The sequence below is a fragment of the Pipistrellus hanaki genome (assembly GCF_964339955.1).
Source record: "Pipistrellus hanaki genome assembly, chromosome: 15".
NCBI lineage: Eukaryota > Metazoa > Chordata > Mammalia > Chiroptera > Vespertilionidae > Pipistrellus > Pipistrellus hanaki.
In genome coordinates, this window is record NC_140517.1 from 10756038 (window position 1) to 10781773 (window position 25736).

The window sequence follows — 25736 nt, forward strand, 5'->3', positions numbered from 1 at the left end:
GGGCCGCAGACTGTGCACCCTCAGAACTCGCTTTTTGCTCCCCCTGAAAGGGAATCGGATGCGTGTGTAGAGAGCAGATGGCGATTGTATAACCCTGTCACATGCATGTGCTGAGTAGAGTACACATCCTTGTTTAGACGTGTGAAACGTGTGCGGTGCGGGGCACAGATGTGGGGTTCACGGAATACGTGTCTCCCCGTCCCAGCCCTTCCAGACGGTGCCGCCTGGCCCCCAGCCCGTCCCAGCAGCTAATCCGGAGTGTGCGCATGCGCAACTCCACTTTAGACTCCGCCCCTGCCGCGTAGCCCCGCCCTCACCGCACTTTACGGTCGCGCACGCCACTTTTACAGCAGACGCAGCCGCTGTTGCCGCTGCCCCTACTACCGCGGCTCCTGCTGGTGAAGTGAGGTGAGGTGCGGTGTTGGGCCGGTGTCGCCGGCGGCCGGGGAGGAGTTGGGGAGCAGGACGGCCGAGGGACGGCCGGGACGACGGGTTAGCTGCTGCTTTGTCCTCAGCTCCGGTCCCGTCTGCGCTGCCGCAGGGAGGCCGCCCCGGCCCGGCGAGCCGAACCAATGCTGGATCTGGAGGTGGTGCCTGAGCGCTCTCTGGGGAACGAGCAATGGGAATTCACGCTGGGTAAGTGTGGGGTCCTCCCTCAGGACCCTGTTCTCTTGGTTCTTATTTCCCTCCGGGGCCCTTCCCGCCTCTGGTCTCTGCCCCTCACTGCCTAGTGCCCGCGGCTTGTCTGTCGCCTCTTCCGTCCTCTTGGCTTTTGGGGCTCCAGGCACTAGATACCCGCTCCGACCGGCCCGACCCTCCCGTCTTTGGCTCGGCTGGGCCCAGACGCCCTCGCCTCAGGCCCTAACCGGGCCCCTCCCGGGACGGTGGTGCGATAGTAATAATAATAACAATGTCCGACACGCCCCAAACACTGAAGACTAGCTCTGTCTTGTGATGCGTAATTATCTCCAGTCGGCCTTCTGGGGGCCTAAGGGTCGCTACTGGTGTTATTCCTAGTCGCTATTTACTGATGAAATAGTTTGAGAAGTGACTGACACTCCTAAATGCCACAACAGGGTGTCTCCCTTTGCTTTTCTGGTCTGTGAGTCCCCTCTTCGAAAGGGGAAAACTAGCCCACCCTCCCCCAATCCCTTAATCTGGTGTTGGGAATCTGGTCAAAGGAGTTGGTTGAGGAGAGTCTGTGTGTTAAAGGAACTTTTGGCGAGGTAATCCTAAACCCAGACCTCCGCTGAGAATGAAAAATAGGAGTTCAGGAAAAGTAACATTTAGTTTGTAGAACATTCAATCTGGTCGTTTTGGGATTGTTGTGTGTTTTTTGTTGTTGTTTTTTTGACCCAGTTTTCCTCATGCCCAATGCCACTGCCTTTATGTGTACAAATATTTGCATCCAGTAACCCCAGGGTGTGTTTACTTTGATGTTCCAGCACTAGGAAAAGGGGTGGGGAGCAGGTGCTGGTGCTGTTTGTTTGTGCAGGCCTGAACTTTTGTCACACTAATTTGAGCTGCTGGACTGAGTCAGCTGCTCTGTTGGGCTATAACTTATCCTTGAATCTGGAAGACTCACATCTGTGAAGACACAGGGTACATGAGAAACTGGTAGGGCCCTGCTGGTGTGAACTACAAACCTCTGGATTGTAGGAGCCAGTTTTTTTATTTTTTTGTTTTATTGATTTTTTTACAGGGAGGAAGAGAGAGGGACAGAGCTAGAAACATCGATGATAGAGAATCATCGATCAGCTGCCTCTTGCACACCCCCAACTGGGGACGTGCCCGCAACTAAGGCACATGCCCCTGACCGGAATCGAACCTGGGATCTTTTGGTCCACTGGCTGATGCTCTGTCCACTGAGCCAGACTGGTTTAGGCTGTAGGAGCCAGTTTTATTGAGGGGTCCTGGTCAACTTCTCTCATAACTAACACCACTTGTACAGAGTTCTTCCCAAAATTTCAACTGGTATGAAACACCCCACCCTCTTGTGAAGCAACAAGAGGCGAGTGATATCTTTGCCTCCAAGACACATTCGTCGTGCTGCTGGTGCAGTTTGGCTCCTAGTTAGGGAATCACCTTTCCACCCACAGCTTCCCTTCACACCAGGATTGAACAGGACAGAGCGAGAACTACAACCATAGCTTCAAATTGTGCTTGATGTTCCAGCTAAGTTGTGGATCTCTGTGGTACTGAGTCTTCTTGGCCAGTAGTGATTAGGATGTTAGTTGAAACCAGGATTTTGAAGAAGAAAAAAATAGATGGGAGAGCAAGACTTCTTTTGTCAACTGTTGTTTTGAGAGTATAACTCTCACTTAAAAAAAAAAATATATATATATATATATATATATATATATATATTTTTTTTTTATTGATTTCAGAGAGGAAGGGAGAGGGAGAAAGAGATAGAAACATCCATGATGAGACAGAATTGGTGTGCTGCCTCCTGCATACACCCTACTGGGGATCAAGCCTGCAACCCCGACTTGTGTCCTTGACCAGAATCCAATCCAGGACTTCTCTATCTACTGAGCCAAACTGGCTAGGGCCCACTTCTAACTTTTTCCAGTTTTCAGGAGTCAAGGGTTTGGGCTATTTTTTCACACAGTCTAAATAGCAACCAAAAACAGTGAAAAGAGCATTTCTGTAAGTGGGTCTAGAATTGAACTTTGGGGAAAGGCTCATAAAGGGGACCTGAGCCTCAATGTTTTCTTTGTGGGTCTTAAAAAAGTCACTTTAAAATCCTGTGATCTTAAAGATTTTAAAAAATATTTTAAAATCCTAAGAGATGGTGGTCATTTAACTTCTCCAAACTAAAATAAAAGTTAGTCCTCTCCCCAGCCCTCACAATCAAAACTGCAATTGGGGCTGGATTACATTCCTAGGCTATCGAACCAGGCAGTTCTTTTTTTTTTATATTTTTTTATTTTATTAATTTTTCACAGAGAGGAAGAGAGAGGGACAGAGAGCTAGATACATTGATGAGAGAGAATCATCGATCACCTGCCCCCTGCACACCCCCCACCGGGGATGTGCCGGCAACCAAGGCACATGCCCCTGACTGGAATTGAACCTGGGACCCTCCAGTCCGCAGGCCCACGCTCTATCCACTGAGCCAAACTGGTTTTGGCCGAACCAGGCAATTCTTAATTCAAGTCACCACAACCTTGAAATGTAATCTTCATTTGACAGCTGAGGCTCAGAAAGGTAGAGATGATAAAAAAAAAAAGGGGGGGGACAGGGATTTTTTGCTCCCACTGCTCTACCCTTCTGAGGATAGGCTCAGTTTTATTTCTAGGTTTCTTTTTGGACTCTGTGCTAATGCAAATGTATCTAGACCTCGCCATTATCTGCCTGGCATCATAATGGGGAGCTGCATCCAACTTCTTGGCTGCTTTCCTGGCCTTTGTTTGATGGGAGATTAGAGAAATGCCAACATCACAGGGACAGGAAAACCTAGGCCACGAGGAATCTCTGAGAATGCCACTGGTGGCTTGATCAGTGATGGAGTAAAGGCAGTGCAAATTTGAGATGCTTTCAGTGACATTTGCAGAATGCATTGGTGTGGAGGCATGTCTGAATTTGTTTTTTAAATTTGTGTTATAAGCCCTGGCCAAGTAGCTCAGTTGGTTAAGAGTGTCCTCCCCATAAGCCAAAATTGCTGTCTGGGTCTCTGGTTAGGGCACATAAATAAGTGGAACAACAAATCAATGTCAATGTTTGTATCTTCCTCTCTCTCCCTCTCTCTCTTTCCTTCCTCTCAAATCAATCATTTAAATTTTTTAAATAAGTGTTGAAAATGCCCAAAGAGGGTAGATTTAAAGGGTCACTAGAGAATAGCCTTCTCTGAGATTATCTTGTTCCAGGGGGACTGAATGCTCACTTTGTTGAAGGCAGCATGCACCTCTGGACTCTGCTTCAAACATTGAAAATTGAATAAGAAATGGACATATGCTCTGAATAGCTTAGTCTAGTGGGAAGGAAAGATTACAGAAATAGTGTGTTTTATTGTAATGGGGTAGAAGTTGTACAGGTTGCTACAGAAGGAGAGAAGACACTTGATCTGCGAAGTTCAGGGCGGAGGCTTCCTGTAAAAAATCAACAGGAGCCCGGCCAGTGTGGCTCAGTGATTGAGCATTGACCTAGGAACCAGGAGGTTCCAGCTTGATCTCTATCAGGGCACATGCCTGGGTTGCAAGCTTGATTCCCCAGTGTGGGTGTTCAGGAGTCAGCTGGTTAATAATTCTATCTCATCATTGATGTTTCTGTCTCCCTCTCCCTTCCTCTCTGAAATTAAAATATATATATATATTTTTTTTAAAAAACAACAACACACACATACAAAAAAACATTACAGGAGCCAGTACTATTCCTGGAGCAGCTAACATCAGGAGGACCCTAGCAGAAGGCTACTGCCAGATTTCTTATCCAACTGTCCATACGTATAAATCTTCCAACCAAGTTAACACAAAAACAATGGGCCCAACCCATGTGTTTCAGTGGTTGAGCATCAACCTATGAACCAGGAGGTGCCACAGATCAATTCTGGTCAGGGTACATGCCAGCGTTGTGGGCTCTATCCCCAGTAGACCCCGGGGTGTACAGGAGGCAGTCAATCAATGATTCTTTCTCATCATTGATATTTTTATCTCTCCCTTTCTCTCTAAAGTCAATAAAAATATGTTTAAAAAAAACAATGGGAAAGGTAGATGGTATGTAAGGAACCATAAGCAATTGGATATTATAATTAGAGCACGATGTATGACTGGAAGAAAATAGGTTCCTAGATTCCCAATTCTCTTTGGTAGTAGCTGCCTGGGACACTACCAAGGAGTCTCTGGGTTCGCTGGAAAAGAGGATAGATAGATACCTGGAGTAAAGTTTGTTATGGGATGGGTTTAGAGACTAGATTTTGAAATATGGAGAAGGATGAGGATTCTAGAGGTTCTGGTTTGAATGACGATAGATGTAGAGGTCAGAATGTAGAAGAGAAGCCAGATATCAGAGAGTTGAATAACACACATGCTGTCCTTGCACTCATAAAGCTATGTCTTTGTTTCTGGATTGTCCGGGACTTTGTTTTAAATTGCCTGTGTGTGTGTATCTTCTTGTTTGAAATATAATGTGTCTTTTTGTTTGAAAACATACTTTTTTGTGTTCCCTGCGAGTTCCTGAAACTTTTTTTAAAATATATTTTATTGATTTTTTTACAGAGAGAAAGGGAGAGAGATGAGAGTTAGAAACATTGATGAGAGAGAAACATTGATCAGCTGCCTCCTGCACACCCCCTACTTGGGATGTGCCTGCAACCAAGGTAACATGCCCTTGACCGGAATCTGGGACCTTTTAGTCTGCAGGCTGACGCTCTATCCACTGAGCCAAACCGGTTTCGGCAAGTTCATGGAACTTTTAAGAGGCCATTGGAATTGGGATTTTTTTTTTTTTTTTTTTTGATTGGAGTTTTTTAACAGGAGCATATACTTATATATGGGCCATCAGTTTCAGTTCACAAATCAAGTGATAAGATTTAGAAGATATTGCCAAAACCAGTTTGGCTCAGTGGATAGAGTGTCAACCTGCGGACTGAAGGGTCCCAGGTTGATTCTGGTCAAGGGCATGTACCTTGGTTGTGGGCTCATCCCCAGTAGGGGGTGTGCAAGAGGCAGCTGATCGATGATTCTCTCTCATCAATGTTTCTAACTCTCTTTTTTTTTTTAATTTTTTTTTTTTATAAATATATTTTATTGATTTTATACAGAGAGGAAGGGAGATAGAGAGTTAGAAACATCGAGGAGAGAGAGTCATCGATCAGCTGCCTCTTGCACACCCCCTACTGGGGATATGCCCGCAACCAAGATACATGCCCTTGACCGGAGTTGAACCCGGGACCCTTCAGTCCCCAAGCTGACGCTCTATCCATTGAGCCAAACCGGTCTCGGCAATGTTCCTAACTCTATCCCTCTCTCTTCCTCTCTGTAAAAAATCAGTAAGATATATATAGTTTTTTAAAAAAGATTTAGAAGATATTTGTGAGTAGGTAAATTAGGATCCAGTAAAAAATCCTTAGTAAAATAAGTTGATTCTGGTAAGTGTGTGATTTTTTAACTCTTAATGAGCCCCTACAAGTAATGTGTTTCTGCAGACACTTCTCATTTGAGAAATGAGTCAGATGCCACAAAGGAAGAGAGGAGGGAACTTTCCTAGGTAGACGTAGTCCATGGCACAGTGAGAACCAGGCCTCAGTCTCCAGAGTTATACAGACAGTGCTTTCTCACTCTGGGTTCATGCTGACTTTGCCTTCTCAAAGAAAGCTCTTTGCTTGGGATCAGCACAAAGGTCCCCATTTATGTACTAACCCCCTTTATACAATTCAACTATTCCCTTCGTGCTCGCTGCTAACTTTATTCTAGCTCTTATTGCTTATTGAACTTGGACCTTAGTCTTATTTCTGTAAACCTTAGTGATACCGACCCCAGACTTTACGGCAGGCACCAGTGTTAGTAAATGGACAACCCAAGTAAACCCACACAGGTGTCCTTGCTTTATTTCAGGAATGCCTCTGGCTCAGGCAGTAGCCATTCTTCAGAAGCACTGTCGCATCATCAAAAATGTCCAGGTTCTCTACAGTGATCAGGTGAGTAGTAGCTGATTTGTTTACTGAAATAGCATCCCTAATCAGTGAGTCATCCCCAGAGTTTGGTGATTTGGGAGGGGCTGACTCGCAGGGATTGTTGGGGCGGTGTATTCCAATAGGAGACTCTTCAGCACTAGTCAGTTACCAAGCACTTTTTTTTCTTTTTTTTCTTTTTTTTAATTCTAAAACTTTTGGTCTTGATAACTTGGTGCTGCCAGGTTTTGAGGAGCAGCAATAACTGAACGTTTGTGTGTGTGTGTGTGTGTGTGTGTGTGTGTGTGTGTATCCATCTGTCCCTAAACAGAGACTTTTCAGTGGGAGGTCACCTCAGACTATCTGGTCTTCTGGGGTACTTGCTTTCCATTTATTATTTCTTGTCCAATTTATTGTAGTCTCTATTAAATGTTGGTCAATTGTGCCAGGAATTAACCCCTATAGTACAATATAATGTTGCATGTACCTACAAAGACCTTTTTAGCCCAACTGGCATGGCTCAGTGGTTGAGCCTTGTCCTATGAACCAGGAAATCACAGTTCCATTCCCCGTCAGGCACATGCGTGGGTTATGGGCTTGATCCCCAGTGTGATATGTGCAGAAGGCAACCTATCACTGATTCTTTCTTATCATTGACTGGAGCCTGGCCTAGTTCACGGAATTTGTGCACTCGGTGGTGGGGAGAGGGGAAGTCCCTCAGCTCGGCTTGCACCCTCTCACAGTCCGGGAACCCTCGGAGAATGTCCCACTGACGGCTTAGCCCTGAGGGGAGTGGGCCTAAGCCTGCAGTCAGACATCCTTAGTGCTGCCGTAGAGGCGGGAGGGCTCCTGCCACTGCCACTGCCACTGCCACTGCGCTTGCTAGCCATGAGCCTGGCTTCTGGATGAGCCATGTTCACCCTATGAGAGCGCACTGACCACCAGGGGGCAGCTCCTGCCTTGAGCATCTGCCCCCTGGTGGTCGGTGCACATCTTAATAGTTGTTCTGCTGTTCGGTCAAGTTGCATATTAGCCTTTTATTATATAGGATAGGATTATATAGGATGTTTCTCACTTCCTCTCTAAAATCACTAAAAATATTTTTAAAACAAACAAAACAACTTTTTTAGTTTCCAGTAAGAGTATGCTTAAGTTAGCACCAAAGAAGAATTTTTTGAACATCAGAATTTTTAAAATATTTGATTTTTTTAAGTATGTAAACTTAGAAGCTATTTTTCATAGACCTTTAGAAATAGGATTTTTCCATCTCTCTAAAGTTACAATTTCCCTTCCACTGACTTTTTTGAAATCTGTGATTCTTCTATGACAGACCATGTGCAGCAACCTTTGTGGTGCTGTATGTGTCACAAACCTCAGGGAATAGTTTTGCTCCTATACAGGCTACAGGCTGTCCTTAAGTGGCTTTTCTGAGGCCATTTAAGTACCAATTTGATTATTTTAGTTGCATTTTTTTCCCAATTAGTTTCAGATCGTAAAGCAAGTGACAGATTATTTTTGGCATGAAGGATTAGAAGTGGGTACGATTTCTGTGAGGTTTCTCAGTTTTACTTTAGTGTCAGAGATGAGCCTGTCGCCTATACTGAGAAATTATGTTCAGACTGTTTGTACCCCTCTGCATCTTCAAGCAAGTGCTTGGATATTCTTATGGTATTACCACAGAACAAGGGACTTGTAGGAGTGGACAGAGGCTCTTTGAACAACAGAGTCAAAGTGACCTGTCATTTATAAAGTGAAGAATAGTAGCTTTTCCTCTTTGTTCCAGGTCATTCATAACCTAATCTGACTTTCAGTGTTAGACCATGAGGGAATTGCAAGTGGCAGGCATCAAAATGGGAAGCAGCTTAAGAAAATTGGCTTGCCTTAGCTGGTTTGGCTCAGTGGATATAGCCTTAGCCTGGAGACTGAAGGGTCCCGAGTTCGATTCTGGTCAAGGGCTCATGCCCAGGTTTCAAGCTTGCTCCCCAGTGAGGGGCATGCAGGAGGCAGCTGATCAATGATTCTCTCTCATCATTGATATTTCTATCTCTCTTTCCCTCTTCCTCTCTGAAATCAATAAAAATATATTTAGGGGGTAGGGGGTGAAATTGGCTTCTTGAACTTATAAGTAATTTGCAGACTTAGTTTAATCAGATTTTGGGCACCCCAAGATTAGATGCATTTGAAAATAGGCTTTCTTTCTTTTTATTTAAATATTTTTTTTATTATTAGAGAGAGAAGAAAACATCGATTGGCTGCATCCTGCATGCCTCCCACTGGGGATCAAGCCCGAAACCTAGACCTAGGCGTATGCCTTGACTGGGAATCAAACCAGGACCCTCTGATTCATAGGTCAGATCATAGGGCTCAACCACTGAGCCACGATGGCCGGGTGTGTTTTATTTCCTTTATTACTAACTTTATTGTCAGTCCATTTTTGGAGTACAAATAGTAGTTTTAGCATTAAACTAATTTTCCCCAATATTGCCTAACCAACTATTATAGAATCAGAAAACATGGATTTAATAATTAGTCTGGTTTTCCTTCTGTGAAGTGGATATATTTTCCTTATGATGGAATAATCTTTTGATGAGGATCAAGAGGAGTGATCTCTCAGAGCTCTGATATAGTGCTTCTTGCATGTGGTCCTTTCCTCTTCTGCCCTCCTCCTATTGATTTTTTTTACAGAGAGGAAGGGACGGGGAGAGAGAGTCAGAAATATCGATGAGAGAGAAACATCAATCAGCTGTCTCCTGCTCACCTCCCACTGGGGATGTGCCCGAAACCAAGGCACATGTCCTTGACCAAAATCGATCCTGGGACCCTTGAGTCTGCAGGCCGACGCTCTATCCACTGAGCCAAACCGGCTAGGGCACACCTTGGAAATTTAATGTGCATATCAAGTAGCCCCATTTTTCTTAGAGAGAGAGAGGATGTTATCAACTTGCAACCGACAGCTTTACTGAACTGTATCATATGGAGGACTGCATAGTGCCTGCTTAAGCACCACATAGCATGTGTGCTTTTTTTGTTCTGGAGATATAAAGTACTAATAAAACATTGTGAAGATGAATTACTTGCTTCCTTTTAAAAATTGCTCAGTTGCACAAACAATTCTTTTTACATTTTTATTTATTTATTTTGCTTAGTTATGTCCTGCGTTGTAATAATGCCAGGAAGAAAATGATCAGTTCTTGGGATAGTATAAGAAAATCCAGATCCTCCCAGCATTCTTCCTCTAATCATGGATCTTGAAAGATGCTAAAATGTTACTTCATCCTGCTTCCCCTATGGACTGGCCCTCTCAGAAATGGAACTGTGTGTTCTAGGTTCAGAACAAGGTCAGGATTCATAAGTCCATTATCTTGTCTTGCTTGAGACCTAATGGTTTAGGCATTCATACAGCATTCTTCTAATGTTTGCCAGGCATGATGGTGCCACCATGTGCTGCTACTTGTAAAGATCAACGGGGTGTAGGGGAGGAGTCTGTGCTGATCACAGAAGGCTCTTGGGAGATAATTTTTCTGCTGAGACCTATACCAGCAGTGGCACAGTCTTTCTCTCTCAGACAGCCACACTTCTGTCATTCACTGCCTACTTTGAGACGCTTTATAAAGAAACTTATCTAACCCTGACCGGTTTGGCTCAGTGGATAGAGCGTGAGCCTGCAGACTGAAGGGTCCCAGGTTCTTCCGGTCAAGGGCGTGTATCTTGGATTGCGGGCACATCCCCAGTAGGAATGTGCAGGAGACATCTGATTGATGTTTCTCTCTCATCGATGTTGCTCTTTTTTTTCTTTTTTTAATATGTTTTATTGATTTTTTACAGAGAGGAAGAGAGAGGGAGAGAGAGTTAGAAACATCGACCAGCTGCCTCCTGCACACCCCCTACCGGGGATGTGCCTGCAACCAATGTACATGCTCTTGACCGGAATCTAACCTAGGACCCCTCAGTCCACAGACTGACGCTCTACCACTGAGCCAAACCGGTTTCGGCGATGTTTCTAACTCTTTATCTCTCTCCCTTCCTCTCTAAAAAAATCAATAAAATATATTTTTTTTAGAAAAGAAACTTCTCTAAATCCTTTTGAGAACTGTGTCAATTTCAAGAAAGGGCAGCGTTTTGGATGGTCCTATTTTTTTTTTGCTGGCCAATCTGGTTAGGGCCATGGAGAGTCTATCTCTTCTTGTAAAGGAATGGGAAGAACAGTATTAACTCTTTTTTAATATATATTTTATTGATTTTTTACATAAGAGAAGAGAGAGGGATAGAGAGTTAGAAACATCTATGAGAGAGAATCATCGATCAGCTGCCTCTTGCACACTCTACTGCGGATGTGCCTCTCAACCAAGGTACATGCCCTTGACCGGAATTGAACCTGGGACCTTTCAGGTCTGCAGGCCGACCACTGAGCTAAACCGGTTTCGGCTGTTCTGTATTTTTGACAGCAGTAAACCCATGCTATAGATTTGTACCCTGTACCCTCAAAAGAAAGTGCCCTAAATACTCACATAATTTTAGCCCTTTTCCCCAAAGTATCATCACTCAAAACCTATAATAATACAGGCTTTGGAAAAGAGAGGCTCTTTTCAAGCCAATATTATAAAGTAGCAGCTGTAGGCTGGAAATAGAGCACACTGCATTCATGCAATAGTTTGTTTCTGGCTTCCAAACCTTGTTAGTTGGGGGAGGGAGTCTGCACTTAGATATTTCCTGTGTATTACGTTTATATTGTAATGCTTTCAGCAGGTGCTGGTAAGTAAATTAATTGTTTGGATTGTGTTTTCTTATTTTGTAGTCTCCTCTAAGCCATGACCTCATCCTTAACCTGACTCAGGACGGGATCAAACTACTGTTTGATGCTTTCAATCAGAGACTTAAGGTAACTAATGTTTCACGTCAGTCTGATTAATATGCACTGTTGTGAGATGTTTCTGAAACTCCTAAGTGGGAATAAACTTCCTTGGTTCAGAGACCGCAAGGGGGTAGCCTTGCCTGTTTCCCTAAAAAGGTAAAGATCTGATAGTTGGAAATATTCTACTCCTAGGCTCTGGAGGTGAAAGGGAAAGTATTGAGGATTTGGGGAATGGGGTATGGGGAGTGGGCTTTTATATTAAATAGGAAAACGAGGAGCTAAGTATATGGCATAGATACTCCTGAGTCTTTAAAAAGCTTCTAAAACTCAGCAATTCAGATCCTAGGTGTCTACCCAAGAAATGAAAACACATCCACAAAATATAAAGATTTTTAAAAATTTGTACAGAAATATACTTAGCATAAACATAAGTGATTCTAACAGCTTTAAGCATAATAGACACAAGATGAAAAACAAACCAGTGTTCATCAGTGGGTGAGTGGATGAGCAAAGTGAACTATGTTCATGCAGTGAAGTATAATATGACAAAAAATGAACAATTTACTCCTGCCTCAACATAGATAGATCTCAAAAACATATGCAAAAGAATTAAGTGAAATAAACAGTCACAAAGGACCACCTTAAAAAAAAAGAAAAAAAAAAAGGTACTAACGATAAGGCCTAATGGCAGAATAGGACCACAAGATTTTAGTCAGGTTTATATATCTATCTTTATTTCATTCTTCGGTCAAATAACATGACTTAGAAGTTGAAAATTAGAGCAGTTCTTCCTAAAATGCTGAGACTAAGGCTCAATGAGTTTGAGGAAATGTAAACAAACAACTTGCTGGTGTGCAGGGTTGTCTTAATTAGCGCTCAAGTGCAATTTACTAACACCTGCTTCAAGTCCAGGATGTTTTTTAATATACTATTTACAAATGCCTGGGCTTTACAGGTTAGTCATGTGACATCAGACTCATGCCCCAGAGTCACAAAGTTGAATGTGGCTCTGGGCAGTGGCATGCCAAAGACATCATCCTGGTGATGATATGGAGTTGTCTTTCCAAAGACTTAAGATACTTCCTAGTTCTAGACATCCTGTCACAGGTGAGCTGCTGAGGAGATAAGACAGAATATGGAAAAAGAATCTTTACATGAAATGAGAATTCCTCATTTATAATGATTTTTCAAAAGCAAATGATGTGAACATTCTTAGCCCCACATCTTCCTTGCCTCTCCTATGGACTTAGTTGTCCTGTCCTCACTGCCCGAAGTTTCACATTGGGAAAAGGGAGAGGGTGGCCTTCTGTGTAGCTTCATCGCAAATTGGGGAATATTAATCTGGAAACACCTTTACAGAGAGTCACTTGCCTTTTACTTGGTAAAGCCACTTTAGGAAACATAACTTAAAAAGGTTATGGGGAGGGTAATGTTGCCAGGTATTTATAGTAGGGCTTTTCATAGTAACAAAAAGCTGGAAGTAACCTAAGTGGACAACAAAACGGGGTGGCTAGACAGCCCATTACAGAGTCACAGCATGGTAAAGACAAAATCATGTATAGGGTGTTTATTAAAATACATTTCAGCCCTAACCAGTTTGGCTCAGTGGATAGAGCATCAGCCTGGGAACTCAAGGGTCCCATGTTTGATCCTGGTCAAGGGCATGTACCTTGGTTGTGGGCACATCCCAGTAGGGGGTGTGCAGGAGGCAGCTGATCGACATCTAACTCTTTATCTTTCTCCCTTTCTTTCTGTAAAAAATCAGTAAAATATATATATATTTTTAAAGTGTATATACATTTTTGGGGAGCACTTAGTACATATTAGGTTCAGGGCTGAGTGCTTCCCATGCATTTCTTAATTTAATCCTAATAAATTTGTGAGGTACTGTTTACCAGTCAGTCAGCTTGAGGAGAGGATAGTGACTTGGCCTGACCAAGTTTTTAACCCTATATTACCAGTGGCTTAAGCTCTGTTGTTGGGTATGGGAAATAAAAGTGATAAAAGCTGAAGAAAACAGTGTGAGTACATTATGCAGAATGTGAGAACGGGAAGTACATTAGATGGGTAAAGAGGTAAAGCCTTCTGCCTCTGTGTGGTCAGTATGAAGGAGGAGGAGGGGCTGGGAGCTGCCTGAGCCTCGGGAAACTGAGGAAGCAGTCAGTCAGGTGCCCTTGCTTGGCATCCGCTCTGATCTGACCCATCTGCCTGCCCTTCCATCCAAGGGCTTTAGAATCTCTCTCTCATGCCGTCTTCTGCAGTTTCCCTGTCTCTCACTTGCTGCCTATGAGTGAGCTCTGTGGAATGAGGCTTCGCAAGTCACAACCTTTACAGCCACCTGTCTTTTCCTTTCCTATTTTGGCTGCTGGCATGCCTCCTTTTCTCTCTGGTGAAATCAAGGACTTTTCCAGCCCCGAGGCTAGAAAATCATGGACTTTAGACGTCCTCAGCTGCTGTTCCTATGGCCCAGCAAGCTCCATAAACTAAAAGCTGCTGGTAGAGTCTCCTGGTGACATGAAGGATTCCCATATGGTCAGCACTCTGGGTTCCTTGCCACAAGTGCCCCCTGTCATTAACTGGTTCACTGGGCAGGCAGGGTTGAACCACCTCCAAGTGTGTGTCTGAATGCAGCAGGTGGATGACAGTGACATAGGAGGAACATTCTGGAGGCTCACTCCCATGCTAAGTGGTGGAAAGCCCTTGAGATGCGGTTTTCAGCTGTAATCAGAGGCAGAGTGCCTGCTTCTACTATATAAGCAGGGCTCTCCTATATAACCTGGGGCCCTGGCCTCGGTCAAATGGCTAGTGATAGATTATTTTTTTCTTTGCTATTCTATAAACATCTTCTTAATCTTCTTCAACTACAGAGCATTAACAACTCTTAATTTTTCTTTTTTTTTCTTTTTAGGTGATTGAAGTATATGACTTGACTAAAGTAAAGTTAAAATATTGGTGAGTTTTTTTCCCTTGCTGGTATATGTCACAGGCTTGGTACAAGTGGGCTAAGAACATGCTGTGAATATATGTCAAATAAAGCAGGACCTCAGCTAAGAGGTGATTATAACTGTTTCTTGGGTCACAGCTGTCCTCTGCACGTTGTCTTTTTGGCACCTCTTTTTGCTTTCATGAGCAATAGAATTGGGACAGTACAGATAGGTCTGACTCCAAAACCTATGCTAAAGAAAATGTCCAACGGGCCACTATTTGGGGTCCCAAGTCTGCTTTTTAGGATGATATCTGTATGGTGCACAAATATTTGGCCCCCATATGGCAAGAGGATATTCTAGCATCTGGAGTGCTCTGTTCAGTAAGCTTCCAAGGTCTGGCTCTCCTGGACCTGAGTTATGACTTCATCATTTTATTAATCTCTGTGACCTTGGGCAAGTCACTTGACCTCTGCGTTTGTTTCCTCATCAAATAAATGAAACCAATAATGTGGCTGCTGGGTTAGGAAGATTGCATGCGATGATACTGGAAAATAAAGCATAGAGCACAGAGCCTGGTTAACTAAGAGGTGTTCTATAAATGATAACTAATTTTCCAAAAAAAATTTCTTAACCTTTAAGCATTCTCCTGAAAGTCATAAATGCCTTATCTTCATGCTCATCTGAAATCCTATGCCCCCCTACTCCCAAGCCCATCTCCCAGGAGGGATCCACCTCTCCCCCACCCATCTGCCAAGTCACCCAATTAATCCGCCTTTTAGAAAATTAGCTGCCTTGCTTGGCTACACCCTTCTTTTAAGATGTTTATCCCTTTTTAAGAAAGTTCGTTTTCAAGCCAACTATTTGTAGGCATCCTGGGAAAACACATTCGCATTGTATAAATTGAGGCCACTCTTTAAGTTTGGATACCTGGAGCTGAGACTGGATTTATTTCCTTCTGAACAGATGTCTTGGGAGGCCCTAGAGGACCAATTCTGTGTATAAGCCTCGGGAGAATTGACTTGTCCTGACCTCTTTAATTGTCTCTTAAAGTTCTTTAATTAAACTTTTATTTTGACATAATTGTAGACTCACCCACCTGTGTTTTGAAGAATAACTCTTTTAGCCACCATCTCCAGTGATCTGTGAGCCCAACCAGGGAAGCCTGGTATTAAAAAATGTCTTTGTTTTTCAGTGGAGTCCATTTTAACTCTCAGGCCATAGCTCCCACCATTGAGCAGATTGACCAGTCTTTCGGTGCAACCCATCCTGGTGGTAAGCCAAGTCCATTTGATTCCTCTGGTTCTCTGGCAGCCCATAGTGATAAATCTGGCAAGTGGGACCATCCCCACCACAACCTCCTGAAGCCCAGTTCCTGTAGTATATGGGGGTAGGTACTGGAGTGTGAGGGAAAGCTCCTCCCCCTTGTTTTCCGCCTAGTAGGTCAGTTCAGAATGAGACACAGGGAAGTGTTGCCAGTCATTACTTCCTGCCAGGCTGGTTTGTGTTTGCAACATTTCCTTCTCTTTCCTACAGTATACAACTCTGCTGAGCAGCTCTTCCACCTCAACTTCAGAGGACTGTCTTTTTCTTTCCAGTTGGACTCGTGGACAGAAGCTCCCAAGTACGAGGTTAGCCCTTCCTTTCCCCGAGTGTGTGTTGCCCAATCCCCAGGTCATGCAGGTCAGCAGACAGTGCTATTCAGGCAGATTAGATGGATATCCTCTAGTTATCTATTGCTTCAGCAAAATGTTTCATTCTTCCTTAGGATTATGAAATGATAGCTTTTCCTAAGGCTTGGATTTCATTAAAGGGGGTATTCCTGCATTTCTTCACTGATGAAAGTAAGGGAAGAAAAACAAAAGTAAAATTAAAGATGAACTTGCCTGGTTGGGGTGAGCTTATTGACCTAGAGCCAGATTTAACTAGTATGTGCTACTTTGATCCGGCCAGTTCATGAAGACCAGGAGTACTGGGGAAATGCCAGAGCCTGAGTCACATGGTCTGCAGTGCGCCCTTAGTAAAACGATTGTTCTGTGTTTGCAGCCCAATTTTGCTCATGGTCTAGCTTCTCTCCAGATACCCCACGGAGCAACTGTGAAACGAATGTACATCTACAGTGGAAACAGCCTTCAGGATACCAAGTATGTGACAAGGGAGCACAAGCTTCATGCTAAGGCCCGGTAGGTAAGGCAAAGCCTGTGCTTACTTTCTGCCTGCCCCCAGGGCTCCCGTGATGCCCCTGAGCTGTTTCCTGGGCAACGTGTATGCTGAGAGTGTAGACGTTCTTCGAGATGGAACTGGACCCTCAGGTTTACGACTTCGCCTACTTGCTGCAGGTCAGTTACTGGCTGTGGGGTGGTGGATTCCCTCTTGTTCATGTTGAGATGGTCTAAAATCTCATGTGCTTAGGGATAGTTGGTAGAAGACAAATGATGAAGATGCTTATGATTATTAGCACCACGCTCTAACCAACTGAGCAAACCGAAGATGCTTATGATTAAAGCTTTCATTTGAATTTGTGCAGGGACAAGAGATAGTCTTACCATTAGCATATCTTAAATAACAGTAGCACTGCTTTCCTCAGCATGGACGTAAGCCTTCTGTCAGCATATGTAGTTTTGCATTGGTTCCCAAGCTGTTTATTGGAGGTGAATGTTGTGAGCCCCGGTGCTGGCTGTTCTCCGCCCTTGAAGCCCAGTTCTTAGAGTAGGCTGGCAGGAGGGGCTTGTTGAATTGTGGTTTGGCCACACCCTGCTGTGATTTTGCTGGCTTTGAACAACAACAAAAAGAGTGGCTGTCTTCAGTAGTTGGTCTCTCTAGGATCCAGGTCTCATTTTGTGGTTCTTATGCCAGGCCAATCTCGGGTACATTGGGCCTTGGATGGGGCTTAGTAGGACAGGGATCTCTAGTGTGGAGCTTGCCTCCATAAATATGGCCTGGAAGCCAACATAGAGATTGTACCTTCACAGAACTCATAGTCTAGCTAGTATTTGTTCATAATTGGAGTCTTGCAGTCTCTGGGCATTGGTTCTTAACTGTTAAGAGTCTTGTATGTAGGGGGATGACGGTGGGGTGGGGGGGCATATACAATATAATACTTTCAACAATAAAGATTTTTTTAAAAAATCTGATACGTAAACTGAACTACTGCCCTGAACAAATTAGACATTCACAACCTCCAGGTTAGAAATTTCTTAAAATGTGATTTTCTAGCCAAGGCAGAATAACAGCTCCTTAAAGGAATGTTGCACCTGAGCTATAGCTTTTGAGAGAGTTGAAGGAATTGTGATGCGGCAGCATAGTTGAATGATTTAGGGTCTGTCTTCTCCAGAGGATTGCTGCTTGAAACAGCAGAATAGTCAAGGGTGGCACAGCTATCCCAGATGACAGGAGGAGGAGCCTGTTGGAAGTGCGGAGTGTCGCAGTTAATTCTGACTGCCACCCTGTACAGCATACCCCTAGCAGTCACATCTCAGGGCTTGAGTTATTGTCCAATCCAGTACTCTTTGAAAGTTTTCTTTGGCAAGTGGAAGGGTAGCTTGTCTCAACTGTCCTATTTCTCCCTTCTGTTTTCTTATGGCTACAGTGATGCTTTTTTTGTTGTTGCCTGTTTGAGAGAGAGAGAGAGAGAGAGAGAGAGAGAGAGAGAGAGAGAGATCAATTTGTTGTTCCACTTATTCATGCATTCTCTGATTGATTCCTGGCATACGATGGGGACAACACTAACCAACTGAGCTACGCAGCCAGGGCATACAGTGATACTTTTAACAGGGAAAAACAGTTCAACTGTTTTGGTTCCCGCAATAATTTATAGAAACACTTACTTGGGAATCAGAAACTGAAAAGCTGCTAAAACTAAAGGTCATTTCACCTGGGTAGGTTTCAGGAAGAAAAAGAAAGCTTACCTGTCAGGGTGCCTTCCCTATAGCCCCATCTGGGCATCACAAGAACCTGGTACCTGGAGACTTTGGGCAGACAGTCCAGCCTGACAGCATTTTTGGTGGGTTCCAGGTTTGCCTAAGCAAAGTTTTATTTTGCTATTCAGTGTATATGTGCTGTGAATAAAGACTCAGGTTAATTGGAGAACTCAGCACCTAGTATTTCATATTTGGGATCCCTCAAGTCTTCTGTATGTAACAGATGGATTGTTATCCATGAAAAGAGTTTGGTCAACTCTAAACCCCCGTGCAGAGTAAGGTGATGTTGGTGATTATTATGGTACCAGGAATTGCAGTCCACCTCAGTCTTGGCCTTTTTTCTTTTTCCCCCCCAAAATACTTGGTCTTCCCATCCACAAAATGGGGGAAATTTTACTAATGGTATATCTATTGCTATTCCCCAACTATGTGTGTGTTTAATTGGAGCCATTTCTGAAATCTGTATTAGACAAAGAGTTAAATATTCTTCCCAAAGAAGAAACTTTTGACAAATCAGGGGGTTTTTTTTAATTTATTTTTTTCATTTTTTCACTTTCCTGGTTTTCTCTTGGAGTACTAGTGTGTGTCAGGTGTTTGTGGAATTAGGGAGTGAGTTAATGTGTACTTCACTCATGGCTTTTATAGAGTTATCTTTTTATTTTTTTATTTATTTTATTGATTTTGTACAGTGAGGAAGGGAGAGAGATAGAGAGTTAGAAACATCGATGAGAGAGAGTCATCGATCAGCTGCCTCTTGCACACCCCCTACTGGGGATATGCCCGCAACCAAGGTACATGCCCTTGACCTGAATCGAACCCTGGGACCCTTCAGTCCCCAAGCCGACGCTCTATCCATTGAGCCAAACCGGTCTCCGCTATAGAGTTATCTTTAGGCCCAATCTCTCTTGGGTGTTACCATTGAGAAGTACCTCCTAGCATTAAGTACCCTTTATCTTGTCAGGACCTGCAAAGTGTCAAGAAACCATAGTACTTTATTATATACTTAATAGCACCTGTGCAGCTATTTATTGTCCCTCAGTTGTGTGCTGACCTGATTAGGATCTTTATCACACCGTAAACTCCATGTGGGCACCTGTTTTGCTCACAATTGTTTCCTCAATATCTAGCCAAGTATTCCCTAGCCTTCAATGGTCAATAGTAAATACTTGGTGAGTGAGTGTATGGTGTTTCCAGAGCTTTCTGTCATTTTTGTGGAATCGAATGAGTCTCTGGCATTATTTAGGTAAGGTAGTGATCTCTAGTAGCATCTCAAGCCCTCGCACGCAGTTTTGCCTCTCAGCAGACCTAATAATGCAGTGTGCAGTCAGTGGCCTCTGGAGCCCCCAGGGCCCTGGGCTTCAGAGCCTCAGGCCCTCCCCTGGAACTGATTATACCTTTCCCTTGTTCTCTGCAGGTTGTGGACCTGGCCTGTTAGCAGATGCCAAGATGCGGGTATTTGAACGTTCAGTATATTTTGGTGATTCTTGCCAAGACGTTCTTAGCATGCTTGGTTCTCCACACAAAGTCTTCTATAAATCAGAAGATAAGGTGAGGGAAATGTGTTCATAAAGTGAATAGTGGAATAGTGGTCTCTTAATGTTTTTAAATCATTAACTTAATATTGAGTAAATATAAACTTTTTGCTATTTTCTCATAGAACCTGTTCTGTTAAAGCAGATGGAGAAGTAAATTGAAAGCTCTTTTCTGACACTTGTTGGTCAGACTATGCTGCCTTTCCTTGGAGACCAGGGCCAGTTTATAGTCAACCACAGCTGGCTGGGTTGGTTGGCACCAGCAGCTGGGACTCCTAGACTCTTGCCTACCCAACAGCTTAATGTCAGAGAAAAAAAACACAATTTATAACATCATTTAATCCAAGGATTGTATTAAGGGGGTGGATTTTAATTCATTATTTTTTCTCCAACAGATGAAAATTCATTCTCCTTCCCCCCATAAACAAGTCCCATCCAAGTGCAATGACTACTTTTTTAACTACTTCACTCTTGGAGTGGTAAGTTATGATTCCTTAGAGAAGTGTTTAATTTCTGCAGGCATGGGCAATGTACCTTGGCACACCTGTGTACACATATACAGCCGAAACTGGGCCTAGCAGCAGGGAACCTAGCCCCAGCTGGCTTTGCCCACTACTGTGTATGTCAGACTCTCCTGCCACCAAGATTGCTGAGATACTGAGTTCCCTGGTATGTCTTCTCTGATAGAAGCATGCTCCATGGGTGGAGTCTGGGAATCATTCAGGTTAAGATGTTTTGGGAATTAGAGTTCTGGAGTCACAAAACTAGAAGATTAAAAAGTTTCAAAAACAGTGGGAGTCTGTTTGTGTATTTAAGGGATCATCCCATTGTAGTCCTATGCTCTGGACCTCGGGTGCTGACAGTCCAGCTGGGAGATGGGTTTTGTGTGTAAGACATGATGGTGTAAACACTGCACCAGCAGAATACATCTCACAAGGCAGGGCTAACCTGGACCTTGGGTCTTCCAACCTCTGAGCTCTCTAGGGCCTGGGGTCCTGGGGTAGAGTCCAGAGAAGGTGAAAGGAGAGATTTGGGTTTGCCTACATGGGAAAGACCAAACAGGAGCCTGGAGTTGTGGGAGAGAATGGGATCATAAACTGTTGGGGCTAGGCTGTGCCAGGAGGGCATGGGACTATTATAAGCTAAACTTTTTAAAAATATATATTTTACTGATTTTTTTACAAAGAGGAAGGGAGAGGGATAGAGAGTTAGAAACATTGATGAGAGGAGAAACATCAATTAGCTACCTCCTGCACACCCCCTACTGGGGATGTACCGGCAGCCAAGGTACATGCCTTTGACCGGAATTGAACCTGGGACCCTTCAGTCTGCAGGCTGATGCTCTATCCACCGAGCCAAACCGGTTAGGGCTATGCTCATATTTTTTTATCCTGGTCCTTAACAGGAAAGATCTGATGTGTTTGAGTTCCCAAGCAGCCACCTGTGCTGGCCAGGACTGCTGGCACATATTTGGAATAGGGAGGCCTATAGATGTTGGGTGCCCCCCTCCCCGAAAATGTCCAGTTAAGGCTGCTTGGTCTCATCTGTCCCCTTGATAGTTGCTGGAGAGAAAGCTCCTGCCTGCAGGCACCCTCATTGTGGAGTAGATGTCTCTGGGTTGGACATGTCCTGGGAAAGGCTGCTGCCCTGCCTCAGTAACTCCTGACTCAGGCATCCTTGTTTTCTATCCCAGGACATCCTCTTTGATGCGAACACTCACAAAGTGAAGAAGTTTGTCCTTCACACCAATTACCCTGGGCATTATAATTTCAATATGTGAGTATACCTGTACCTGCCCCTCTGAGCAGTGGGCTTTGGACTAAACATCCCCAGGAAAGAGAGCCTATGGCTTTAGAGTTTACTGATTTATCTACACCTCAATTCTTGCTGGCTCACGGGAAGTGAACATTTTCTGAGTGTTCATTCTGTTCCTGGTATAGTGTCCAATACCTTACATCTCTCCCTCTGTATCAGCTTACAAACAGGGAAATAAGTTCAGAAAGCTTGGTGTCTTATCCAGGGTGGTAGTCTTCAGACCCCAGAGCTGTACCCTTTTCTGTTGAACTCTTAATTCCTAAAGCTGGCCTTCCCCAGTGAATTCCGAGTCAGGCCCAGTGCTGGGCTTGGGATAGTTGTACTTGGTTCTGTTTTTCCTGGAGTGCAAGGTTAAGATGTGGGTAAGCCTTTAACCATTTTCCTTTTCTCTCTTAGTTATCACCGTTGTGAGTTCAAGATCCCAATAGCCATAAAGAAAGGTGAGTAGTGAGTGTTCTCCGGATAAGAAAAGGCTTTGGGTTCAGTCATGATGAGAAGGGACAAGTGATCCAAGTAGAGAGGATGGTAACAGGTGGGTTAATGTAGTCTTGGCCACCTGATCCTGCCCACAGCCTCGACTCCTCCGGGCTAAGCTCTCTGTAGTCTCGTGGAGACCTTCCAGGGCTTTTCCTGTAACTGGAGTGCTGGTCTCTGGAAGGGAGGTTTTCCTAGCTACAATGGTCATCCAGGTGCTCCCCACCCTGCCTTGTGATTGTTGTCCACTGCTGGTTCACACCTGACTGACCTCCGTGCAACACTCTATATTTTTCTTCCATTCAGGAATAAAACCGTCTGTCTCTCCTCCCTCCATACTCCAACCCCAGTTCGAAGGGAGGCCAGATCTGGATTCTGCCTAGGGCTAGGTCACAGGTGGGCTGGGCCAGCTGCCAACCACTCTGTATTATTCTCTTTTCAGAAAATGCAGATGGTCAGACAGAAACATGCACAACCTATAGCAAGGTGAGCTCCTATTTCCCACCTGGTGCAGCCTAAAAACGAGGAGGTCATGAACATGCGAGCATGTTCTCTGGGCCTGTCATTGGTCACAGGTGTGGTCAGGCCCTGCTAACTCCCTGCCGCCTCTGTCCCTCTTGCAGTGGGACAACATCCAAGAGCTCCTGGGTCACCCTGTGGAGAAGCCTGTTGTCCTTCACAGGTGAGTGAGCAGGTTACTATCTGTGGCCACCCTGTCAGAAGGCCTAGGGAAGCCTAGCGGTGGATATTGCTTAGAAATAAATTATAGACATGTTCATACTTCCTTCCCCCAACTCTGTGCATTAATACAGGGCCTACTTTTGCATGTTTGCCTATACAAGAGAGGTTGCCTAATGGGAATAGCTTCTCCCCTCCTCCACCTACCTCCAGATATGAGAGCCTTTTCTCCCCTAGTTACTCAGAAAGAGGCAGTCGTGACCAACTGCCCTAGGATCTTATTTCCATCAAAGCTGCTACTAGCCATAGTCCACAGCCCAACCCCAGTACCTGGTTGTCTGAAGCTCTCTGCCTCCTGACTTCTCACAACCCAGTTCATTTCCATAGTAACTTTCTGTGCTATGTTAGGCTGAGGGAGGCCTGTTGCTCCCTCTAAGACCCCAAGGGCCTGTGTGGGACTTACAGACCACCTGCCAATAGCTACCACTCCCAAAAGGGACTGCTGGGCTGGCCTTGGCCTGCCCCTCTAATTCTGGCTTCCCCGGCCTCAGGTCCTCCTCCCCAAACAACACCAATCCATTTGGCTCCACATTCTGCTTTGGTCTTCAGCGGATGATCTTTGAGGTAAGCCCTGGGGACTGGGGCCGCTGTTCTGGTAGGGAGAGGCAAGTCCCGGAGAGAGATCGGGGAGGACCTAACGGCCCTGCTGGGCAGGTTAATCCTTCCCAACAACTCTGCTGAGAACTTAGCCTCTCCAGTTTAACAGTGAGGGTTCAGAAATTACGCTAGAGAAATTCAGGGTCAGGTAAGCTAAAGCAGTGCTCTGGATCCTGTAAGATGAGAGGTAACGGGAATCCCAATACCTAAAACCAGTACATCAGGGTAAGGAACCACAGGGCAATGGGGCTCAAGTGGCTGTTGAGGCCCCATTGGCTTTGGAGAAGAATGGGCTGCCCTGTTTTCTCCTCTGGAGTCATAACCTTCAGCAGGCCCCCGAGGAGTTCCAGAAGAACTGGACAAATGGGTGTGGTGGGTTCATGTATCCCAGGAGGCACAGGCAGACGCTAGGGCAGAAATGGTGCCTAGCATGAGATAGGGATGTGGAGGGATTGGCCCAGTCCTGTGCAGTTGTGTTGTACACACAACCTCCATGACCATGTACAGGGCCTTCTTTGGGTCCTTTCTCAGCTCCAGTGCTAATCCCACCGGTGGTTTTTGTGGGTCTGATTGCTTGCTCTGCTCCGTCCCCTTGACTGCTGTCCTCTTCTCACATCAGGTCATGCAGAATAACCACATTGCCTCGGTGACCCTGTATGGCCCCCCCAGGCCTGGTGCCCATCTGAAAACAGCAGAGCTCCCCTAGGGACATCACCACCCGTGCCCCTCTCCCCCGTCGAACTGTGTGTCACATCCTCCTCAGCGGGTCTTCATGTGCCACCTGTGGGTTTTCTTGGACACCTTGCCAGTGTTGAAGGGCTGTTGTGATGTTCTGAGATGAGGCTCAGGCTGGGTGCTCTGCTATGAGAGGAGAGACCCAGATATTCTTCTGTCCGTCCTCAGCCTGCTGGTGCCAACAGGGGACACGGACTGCAAAGAGAAGCACAAACTCTGAGCCTTGATACCTGAACCCAGGAGCTTTTGGCTAACACTTACGGAGGCAGGGTTCTGTCTCCTCTATCCCATACATGTGGGAAAACTTGGGACTCTGTGGCTGAGGACGCAGGCACCCAGGACGAGGACAAGGACCTGCGTTTGGCCCAACATTGCCACATGACCCTTAAGGCAAGCAGGTAGCACATCCATAGGACTTGGTTGCAACTTTTGCACTACATCCACTTTAGTTACTTGATGAGCTGGCTGTTGCCAAGGTGGCCCACCTGCCCTTCCTTCTTCCTTTCTTGCACGCGATCCCTGCCAGGCCCAGTAGGCACACCCAGCTGGTTGGAACACAGCTTTCTTCCGTCCGGTTACGTGCCCAGGCCTGGTTCCCATCCTTGGAGCCAGCCTTTGACGTTGCCTCTGCCCCGCTACGCCCCAGCCTGGCTGGCAGGGCTGCATGTTTCCATCCTTTTTGCCTCTTTTATTTAATGCCAAAGTTTTAGCCAAAGACATCTTCCTCCTCCGTTGTGTTTCAGCATTCTGTTCTGCACTGTGGGCTGGCTCCCCTGCCCCAACCCTGGGCAGTGTCCCCTGGCTGGGCCCATTCATGGCTCAAGGCTTCTGGGGACTCAAGAAGGGGGCTGAGCTGTTCAGCCGCTCCATGGGTCTTGCTAAGGAAAGTAGCATATGTGCTTTAAAAATATTAACCTTTTGAAAAGAATTGAGAAGAGAAATGTATAATTTTATCCCATTTTTAATATTTTGGTCTAGCAACTTGTGATACATAGATGACAATTTTGTGAGTTTTTCAAATGTGTGTACAGATTTTTGTAAATACGACTTTTGTAATTAACTCATGTACAGCCTCATCCTGTATAGTTTAACGATGAATGTGCAGGGGACCTGCCCCGGTTCCTATATGATTCCTGGGCCTCCATCCAGGCTTGTGTGGCGTTCTCATGACTTTGTGACTGACTGGTGTCTTCCCATTTGGACTGTAGCCTGGCCAGAGACACCACCCCCACCCCCAGTCCACATAGCCCCACTATTGGGTCAGCCAGGACTGATCTCATCCTCCTGGAATGGGGGGACCTTCCTCATGTCCGGCCCGCACCTCCAATAAAGACCTGTGCCCTCAGCAATGGCTCACCACGTGCTGTTGCTGGGATGTTTATACTAAAATAAGTGTGGGGTCATTGACTTTTTCTTTTTTTAGAATGTGGGAAAATGAATAGTGGAGTCATCTTAGAAGAGGTTCCTTGGCTCCTCTGAAGGGGCAATACAGCCTTCAAAAAAAAAAAAAAAAAATCCAGCCTCCAGGAGATTGCC

At 45.0% G+C, this 25736-nt stretch overlaps 1 protein-coding gene across 4 annotated transcripts; it reads left to right on the plus strand.

Annotated features, from left to right (window-relative positions):
* Positions 1–301: 301 nt before the first annotated feature.
* PHAF1 (phagophore assembly factor 1) lies at positions 302–25592 on the plus strand. Of its 4 annotated transcripts, none has more exons than XM_084861121.1 (17): positions 302–408; positions 516–636; positions 6558–6640; positions 11409–11492; positions 14374–14417; positions 15585–15664; positions 15926–16020; positions 16436–16533; positions 16616–16728; positions 19724–19857; positions 20237–20320; positions 21535–21617; positions 22053–22096; positions 22573–22616; positions 22754–22812; positions 23360–23432; positions 24085–25592. In XM_084861121.1, exons 2-17 carry the CDS (start codon positions 573–575, stop codon positions 24169–24171), a joined length of 1269 nt encoding a protein of 422 aa, XP_084717247.1. In that variant the 5' UTR covers positions 302–408; positions 516–572; the 3' UTR covers positions 24172–25592. The 4 variants fall into 4 exon arrangements, with proteins under 4 accessions (XP_084717247.1, XP_084717249.1, XP_084717246.1 ...); XM_084861123.1 differs by having other exon boundaries at positions 16469–16533; XM_084861120.1 differs by lacking the exon at positions 302–408 and having other exon boundaries at positions 420–636.
* Positions 25593–25736: the final 144 nt, after the last annotated feature.